The sequence below is a fragment of the Myotis brandtii genome, unplaced genomic scaffold (genome assembly GCF_000412655.1).
Source record: "Myotis brandtii unplaced genomic scaffold, ASM41265v1 scaffold399, whole genome shotgun sequence".
In the NCBI taxonomy this organism is placed as follows: domain Eukaryota; kingdom Metazoa; phylum Chordata; class Mammalia; order Chiroptera; family Vespertilionidae; genus Myotis; species Myotis brandtii.
In genome coordinates this window covers 4,142,334-4,150,776 of record NW_005365325.1, presented here as the reverse complement: position 1 = coordinate 4,150,776, position 8,443 = coordinate 4,142,334, and the positions used below count along the sequence as shown (strand labels likewise).

The window sequence follows — 8,443 nt, the reverse complement described above, 5'->3', positions numbered from 1 at the left end:
GGCGACCTTGGAGAACTCCATCCGGCCCTGCAGCCCCACCTCCTCACTGCTGCCGGCGCCCTGTTTCACCGGGAAAGCCAACGCCGGCTCGCTAAGGGGGGGCCGTCGCTGCGCGGGCAGGGTCTCCCTCAGTTCTGACATCGGCCCCCCCTGGGTCCCAGGTGGCTGTGTACCTGACAACAGCTCCCGCTGCTTCTCATGGCGTCGGAGAAGGGCTTCCACAGTTACCTCCAGCTGGGCCCAGTAGCGGTTGACGATGAGGAGTGTGGCGTCATCGGTGGCCTGCCGCTTTTCCAGCTTCTCGATGCGTTCTCGGAGTTCATCTTCACAAGCCTGGCGCTGCTCCAGCCGCTCTGCTAGCTTCTTATTCTTGAACCGCAAGACCTTCAGGTCCATCTCCTCCGTGAGAGAGATGTCCCCAAGATGGACGGGCCCTCTAAGCGCGGTTGCAGCCTCGAGGTTCAACTTCTCTGTGGGCCCCCGAAACGCACCGTTGGCGGGTTGGTCGAATGGCGGCACTTCCGGTGATAGATGGCACTTCCGGCCACCCGAGGCACTTCCGGCGCTTGCGGCACTTCCATCGCCCCCAACAGGAGCAGCCCGGCGCCGCCATCTTGGACTTCAGCGGCCGTCAGCAGCCATCAGCGTCCTCAACATTCTCTTTAATATTAGTTTATATAAACACCTAGAAGTTACTTGATGGGCATTGCCAGATATAAGGGAACAGATTTTTATCAAAGAAACAAGCCAAGCAATGTGGGGTCATGATCGCTTAGCCACATTATCTAGGAACTTGTTAATTCCTCATGGCATCCACCCTCACTTGCGGCAAGTAAGAGGAAAGTAAATCTGCCGTGTTTATTTCTTGGGAAGTGTGTGTATCCGGGTAATTATTCCCTTAATAATTTCAAGGATGTGTTTCATGAAAAACCGGTTCCTTCGTGTAAAAATCATATGTAAGTACATTGTTTTCTTTGATGATTGTTTTCATTTTTAACATTTTAAAAGTATGGGACTTGAGAAACTTGGGCAATTAAGTCAGTCTGTGATGTTTGCAAACTCATTTAAAAGCACCTGACACCACACTGTCAATTTCCATTATGCAAGGATTTTAAAGTGAAATCATTAGGTAGAAGGGTCCTGCATTGTTTCATCATGTAATTCTAAAAATGAGGCAACCTTTGAAGTGAGCTTTATTCATAATAGTTCTTAGTTTGTGCGTGTGTGTGTGTGTTTAATTTGTGCAGCAAACATTTATTCAATACCTAGTATGAGCCTCAGATCATATATGACAGTGAGGCTACCACAGAAACAGGACAGAGGTTGTTTGTTCTTAAAGAAACTTTATGGAAGCATCAGTAGATGACTCTACATCAGAATCACCTAGAACTGTGGTGGGCAAACCGGCAAACCGCGGCTCGCGAGCCACATGCGGCTCTTTGGCCCCTTGAGTGTGGCTCTTCCACAAAATACGATGTGCGGGTGCGAGTACAGTGCGATTGAAACTTCGTTGCCCGTGCGCAGAAGTCGGTATTTTGTGGAAGAGCCGATATTTTGTGGAAGAGCCAAGCTCAAGGGGCCAAAGAGCCGCACGTGGCTCGCGAGCCGCAGTTTGCGTAGCCGCCGTTTGCCGACCACTGACCTAGAACATTTGTTAAAAAAGAACATTTAAGGGCCTCAAGGGTAAGGCTTAGAAATATACATGTTAACAAGCGATTCAGCTGATTCTGATTCCTGGGAGCACATTTAAATAAGATATTGCCCTAAATAAGTCATGGGGAGGGGGAGGAGCTAATGAGGTGTCCATGTTTGATGTAGCTTGTGCCCAGGTCCAAGGGCTGTGGGCGCCTGTATGGATTTTTCCCTGTCTCAGAATTAAGGACTGAGGAGGTCAGAGAAGCCCGAACTCCAGCCTACATTCTGACTCCCTGCCCCCAGCCCCCTCTCCTGTAATAGCCTGCCTGTCCCACAGGGTTGAATCTGCCCAAGAAGGCACCTTGTTCTCAGCCCAGAGGGGCTCTAATGGGGTGCAAGTGGCAGTTTCCAGAACTTTCTGTTATTCTTAACCCATCAAACAATTTTAGAGAGAAATCTAGCAATTACAGTAGAGGAGACATCGACTTTATGCTTCCAACCTAATGTGAAATTTATCTCCTTAAACAATGCCCACATTTATTGACTTCTTGCCACACTCAGCTCTCTAAGAGAAATAAGATGTTAAAGATTAATGGAGAATTTGTGCTTAAACACAGCTTTCTTGAAGGCTTAGTTTGCTTCTGTCTTCATATATTATTTACACTCACACCAGCAGTGTTGAATAAAATGTTTGTCCATAGGTCCCTCTATGCATAAAGGTAAGCTATTTTTCTAATCAAATAATTTCTTGTAAATATACATTTGTAGATTGGACAAGCCTATTTTTTGCTTTAGAAAAGTCTATTACGTTGCTTTGGGAATTTTCTTTTTATTTCATCTGGAGTTTTATTGAGAAAGTATTCCTGTCCTATTAGGCATAAGGCCTCTTCCCCCTTTATTCTGTTGCCAAACACCCATGATCTAACCTGGAGCCATCAACTCTAGACTTGATGCTTCCTTTTCCCTCTTCCCCATTTTTATTCATCAGGTCTTATATCAGCATCCTAAATAAATCCCTTAGCACTTCCATTTTTAACTGCAGGCTTCTAATTGCTCTTTTTGTCTGCATTGTCTCCCATATCATAATACATCCTGCATATAATAGCTCAGTGGCTCTAACACAGCGATTTTACACTTTTACTGTCCTTCTTAGGGCAAGTTCTGAAGTTTTTCCTAATTTCCATTCTACCTTTACCTCCCATTACATGTATGCACTCTCACATTCTATGAATAGTACATGTATACCATACTGTGTCTTATGGTTATACTAAAGGCCTGGTGCATGGATTCGTGCACTGGTGGGGTCCCTCATCCTGGCCTGCACCCTCTCGCAATCCGGGACCCTTTGGGGGATGTAGGAGGCCCAGTGCATGGATTCAGCCCAATCCCTGCAGGCCAGGCCAAGGGACCTCACCAGTGCACAAATCATGCACTGGGCCTCTAGTATGCATATAAGATCTTTGATCAATCTCTTCCTGCCCTCCCCCACCCCCCTTTCCTCTGAGATTCATCAGTCTGTTCCACGTTTCCATGCCTGTGCATTGAGCATCTGCCCCCTGGTGGTCAGTGCACATCATAGCTACTGGTCAGACGGTTGGACAGTCGCTTAGGCTTTTATATATATAGATTTCTAAAAAAGTTACTGTTTAAATTTATTGAGTTAAAAAATATCTGAGATGTGTAAACAAACATCAAAAAAATGAAAAGTTTTTTCAAGAAAATATTGTATAAACTATGACAAGTGATGGCTATGCAACCTGGTTGTTGCTAAGTATGGGTTTTTACTTGCCACTTCTCTGAAAGCCATTATTAGTGCCTTTAAGTGCCCTTTTGTAAAGTCTCTGTTCTAACACTCAAAGAGGCCATTCCCTGCAGTAGGTCTGTTGATAAGGGAGAGCAGACAGCTGTTGAGCTGTGTGGCAGCAGCAGGTATCTCTGTGGGATGCCTCTGGAAACAAAAAAGCTGGATTCTCCCGCTGGGTGTAATTTTATGAGCTCTGTAGGAGAATTCCTTTATGGTCCTTTTCTCTCCTGTACATAATATGTACCCGATGATTGTTATGAAAACCAATTTTTATAGCATTTTTAGAAATTCTGAGCCTTAACAATCAAAGAAGTTTTACAGCTATTAGGATATCTTGCACCTACCCACAAACCATCAAAATTAGCACATCTTTTGTACACTGATATTTCCAGTATTGCTACATTGCAGGGAATAAGCACATCTTTTGTTGAGCAGCCTCTGAACTATAGACTGTGCAAAAAAGATACCATTTTACTCCCACTTCCCTTATAATACTAGTAATGTTATTTAGTCCCTAACTAGCCTCTCTCTCTCCCATGAGATAGTGTCCCTATTTTCTCTATAGATGATATAGTATGTATTTGACTACCAAACATGTATTGTCTTGACTGTATACATTTAATCTCTCTCACTAACTTATAAACATAGCAAGGGCAATATGCAAATGAAAGGAAGCAAAGGTAAATTAAATTTATACTTTATTAAAATCAAACAATTCTTGCAACCCTGAAAATTGTATTCAATAACATCACATAACTGTACATTATTCTCTATAAAACTTCAGATAATGTCTGATTCAAAAACACTTGGACTATATCCTACTGTCAGTGATTTATGAAACTTCTGAAAAACAACTTAATATGGAATTTATTACCTTCTATAGCCACTACTGGGCCATGGCCCATTCTGAAAGCTATCAGAGAGGAGGGATGGCACTGTGATACCATGCCATTGAGAGTCTGCCTCACTAGTGGAATTCTGCATTTTGCAACTTTTCTAATCCTGGAGGTTTTGCTAACAAAAAGTCCAACTAGGTATTCCTCAACTGAAAGGCTGACTTCTTACAGTTCACACTATAGCTTGACTCTCTGTGGCTCACAAATACTTCCTTGAGGTGCTAGAACAATTTCTAAGCAGAAATGAAGATGGAGTCCATAAGGAATAAAAGGGAAGAGGAAAGAAAAGGGAAAAATGCTGATCCTTTACCTCTTTCCAAGAGAAAAATTATATGAAATAGCTGTAGCAATCATGAAGTGATCTATATCTTATATTTACAAACTATAGAATAATGTGATTCCAAGGGGGAGGATTTGCAATCACCTGCTTATTATAACCAACACTGTAACTAATAGTTTTGTTTCTTTTCCATTAAGGTGACATACTTGTTTGATAATGGAGGGACAGTCTTCTTTGCTATTTTTATGGCAATATGGGGTAAGTAATTCTCCATTACTTCCTAGCCCTCATTCTCTGAGGCTATTACTGTATTTTTTCATACTCCCATGCGCACGCGCACACACACACCCCATGTATCAATTCAACAAAGTCTATTGCTTTGTTTGTCCTCTTCCCATATTCACTGCTTCGTTTGGAATGTATTTCTTGATCTGATTCTTTAATCCCTAAAGCCTTTGACCTACCTATACTAAAGAGTTTTTGTTTGTTTTGTGTGTGTTTTTTCCCTGCCAGAAGCAGATAGTAATTAAAAACAAACTGAAACATAATCCAAGTTAAACTTCTTGCAACTGATGCTCAGAAATTTTTTTATTTTTTTAACATTTCCATTTATCTATTTTTAATCTCATTCATCATCTATTTAGAGATGCAGAATCTATTCCATATACAATTGATCAGTAATGTCTAATACATAATAAATTATGTTCCTATCTAACATCTTAAAACTATAAAAATTATGTACAGGTACAGGCTTTGGCTGACTTTTTCAACATGTTTCTCATTGAGTTTTTAGGTTACTCAGTTAATTGAGGCATAAAGTAAATCAGACATCCTTTGAAGAAAAGCAATTACTTTCCTGGTTAGGGTCAGCTTTCCTAACAGCCCTGTTGAATGCAAAGTCATTGTCAACTTGGCAGTTCAAGGGACTGACCATGTACTAGTAAGTGCTAAGGCAGCAAAGTAAAATGTACTTAAAAGACAGGTCTCTCACTCCCATTCTCTACATTTCTCAGAAACAGAGGTTCTGTGCCATCTGTCTTTCTAGCCTTATGTAAAAAAATAAAAAATAAAAAAATTTACTTCCAATGCTTCTTCAACAGAATGTCAACTGTGATGCATGGCATTAGAGCTACAGGTAGAGCAGTGAAGAGTCAATCCATTGACTTATTTTTGGCCAAAACAAAGTATAAATCTAGATTTGGTTCTCTATTTTCAGTGAAGTTTTTAAATTAAATTATCAAGGAGGGCAATCAAGGTACAATCTTTTCGTTTTATGTGATCCCACAAACATTTCTTACTAAGAAGAAAACAGACTAAAATACAAATGAAGGTTACTCCATATAAGCTTCAGCATAGCCAAAAATGGCAAGAAAGGAGACCCCTTGGATGATTTGTCATCTCTTTATGTTTCTGCTACTAGGCTCAGGCTTTTACAGTTCTTCTTGGCACAAGCCACATGACAGTGATCTTGCTTCAGCTTTTGGAAGGTGGGTTGGTGAAAAGGCCAGGATGTAAGGAAACACTTGCCATCTGAAGCCCTTTTCCCCTTAGTTTTATACTGAGGTACGAAGTGCAGGTATGTCATCCATTGGAATACCATCACGTGCATTTTCTTGACCTGCTGGTATGGATGAATCATTCACAGTTGAGTTGTAATAACTAGCATTCCCAAAACTCACATCATAAGGTTCCGGTGCATTGTCTAATCGCAGAACTAAAAAAAGTAACCAAGAAAAGGTATTTTATAAAAGGTATTTCAGTCACAGTTTGAAAGATGCACATGTGTTCAGGCATCTGCCAGACCTTAGGTACTGTTCTAGATGGGTAAGTGTACCTGGCCTTTATATGGGCTTTTCAGATATTAGTTTTGAAATTTAAATGAGTAGATATTTCCAAGCCACATTTCTTTCTAAGACTAAGAGAACAATTTAACTTCCAGAATTTCCCTGCTGGTGGACCAAAACTAAAGGAAACAAGGGAGCGATCACAACAAAAGTGTAGTAATACTTTGTATTAGGGAGGATAGACATATGTCTCATTGTGTTGAATCTCGTGATTTCATTCTTATCAGTTAGTTCAGAATTTTCACTTCTGGTGTGAAAAAATACTTTTTTTAAAAAAAGTGAAGAGCATTAATTTGAAAATCAGTGCCATTATTCTAAACCCTGTCTCCATGTCTTTATGGTTGAGCCATTGAACACGGAGACAGGAGAAAACTATTTGTAAAAGCTTGTGTTTCCTGCTGATAGATCCAACTTATCATGTATTTGAGGTTTTATGACTGATGATAAAGGATTGTTTTCTTTTTCAACAGTCAATTATTATTTCCTTAATGAGCTTGAACTTATTTTCAAAGAAAATAAGGAGGTACTTTTAAATACTGAAGCAGTGATTAACTACTAATTAGATTTAGTAATCTAATTATTCAGTGAGGTATTTTCATATCCTATCAATTTCTTCAGCCATCTCTTCACAAACTAGTCTCCCAGAACCCTGAGGGATTTGGGAGAGGGTCCCTAATCTGTCTTGAAGGAGTAAAGTAGGTGGTATGATTATTTTCTTATGCCTCAATCAAAATATATTGAATTATATCAATTTGATAGACTGAGCTTTTTTACAGATGATTACAGTGATTACAAATAAAGAAAAAATTCAGAGGTTTAAAAAAGAAGTTTGGAAACCCATGTTGTTCAAAATCATATCCTTTTATTTTGAAAAATGCCACTTTTTAAAATATTTATTGCTAGGAACCCATAGACATAATTCAGTCAAATTTATAAGTGGTGGATTTGGTTCTGAAAAGGACCATATGTCACATGATTTGAGGTTCTCAAAAATCAACAAGACTTTATCAATGGGACTCATTAGGGTCATTTATTTTTTTATGGAAGCAAGAATCCCTCCTGTAAACCAGAAAACAGTTGTGATTTTTTTCCCCCTGAAGTTTAAGAAAGGGAAGAATCAAGCATTTGAAGTGACTTCATTTGTGTTCTATACATTGTGTTATTAAGGTCCTACTCAGTGCTTCATTCATAGCAGTTCCATTTTTTATTCATAGGCATTATGGTTTTTCACCACATGAATTTACATAATCAAGGTAAATTGTGACTTAAGTAGCTACATATGCAACTCATTAGAAATCCTGTTTTAGAGACTCATTAAGATAATTAATATGAGGTTACTAAGATCTCCTATTAGAATATGTCTTTGCTCAAATTACTGCTACTAAACTACAACAATAATGACAATGGATGATTTTGCAATCACTAACAAAACTGCCCATTTTTTCTTAATATCATACCATTCTCTTCCAATTTTATAGATTTATTTTAGGTTCTGGGATTATTACTTAAAATCAATTGTTATGCAATGAGCAACAGTTTCAACTATTTTAAAATTTTTTCTCACAGGTCCATTACTATTTGAGGAACAGAGAGTAGGTCAGAATAAATCTTTGGTCTATTTCTATTGTATGAATCTCTGAACCCTGTCTAGACAATGTAATAACCATTAGCAATCCCCACTTAATGAAAGTTCTGAAGGTGAAGTTCTGAAAGTTGTTTTTACCTGGTTCGTTTCTATCATCATAAAGTCGCCGATGAGAAAATGAATTCGTTTTTCGTTTTCCACACAACAAGTAGCCAACAAGACTAAGCAAGGAAGCACCCAGAATAGCACCTAAAATGGCCCCAAATACTACTCCTGTATTTCTATTCTCTAGAGAGAAAAAAGAAAAAATAATTTATAAACAAGAAATAGCAATAATTGTTCAAAGTACAGACATATATACATGTGTAGCACAAAGAATATTTAACATTATATTAGATA

The 8,443-nt window shown here is 39.2% G+C and overlaps 2 protein-coding genes and 1 pseudogene across 4 annotated transcripts in view; 1 reads left to right on the top strand and 2 right to left on the bottom strand.

Moving 5' to 3' along the window:
* Positions 1–4,423, bottom strand: part of LOC102251622 — a 16,480-nt pseudogene extending 12,057 nt beyond the window's left edge.
* Positions 1–8,443, top strand: part of ANO3 (anoctamin 3) — a 285,060-nt gene that overhangs the window by 201,979 nt on the left and 74,638 nt on the right. For all 3 annotated transcript variants that reach the window (XM_014545226.1, XM_014545227.1, XM_005873091.2), the window contains one exon: positions 4,813–4,873. In XM_014545226.1, coding sequence (XP_014400712.1) covers positions 4,813–4,873 — 61 coding nt within the window. The remainder of the gene's footprint in view (positions 1–4,812; positions 4,874–8,443) is intronic.
* MUC15 (mucin 15, cell surface associated) overlaps positions 4,121–8,443 on the bottom strand; it is a 15,500-nt gene continuing 11,177 nt past the window's right edge. The window contains exons 3-4 of the mRNA XM_005873088.2: positions 8,183–8,332; positions 4,121–6,329 (exon numbers count right to left, since the gene is read on the bottom strand). Coding sequence (XP_005873150.1) covers positions 6,169–6,329; positions 8,183–8,332 — 311 coding nt within the window. The 3' untranslated portion in view covers positions 4,121–6,168. The remainder of the gene's footprint in view (positions 6,330–8,182; positions 8,333–8,443) is intronic.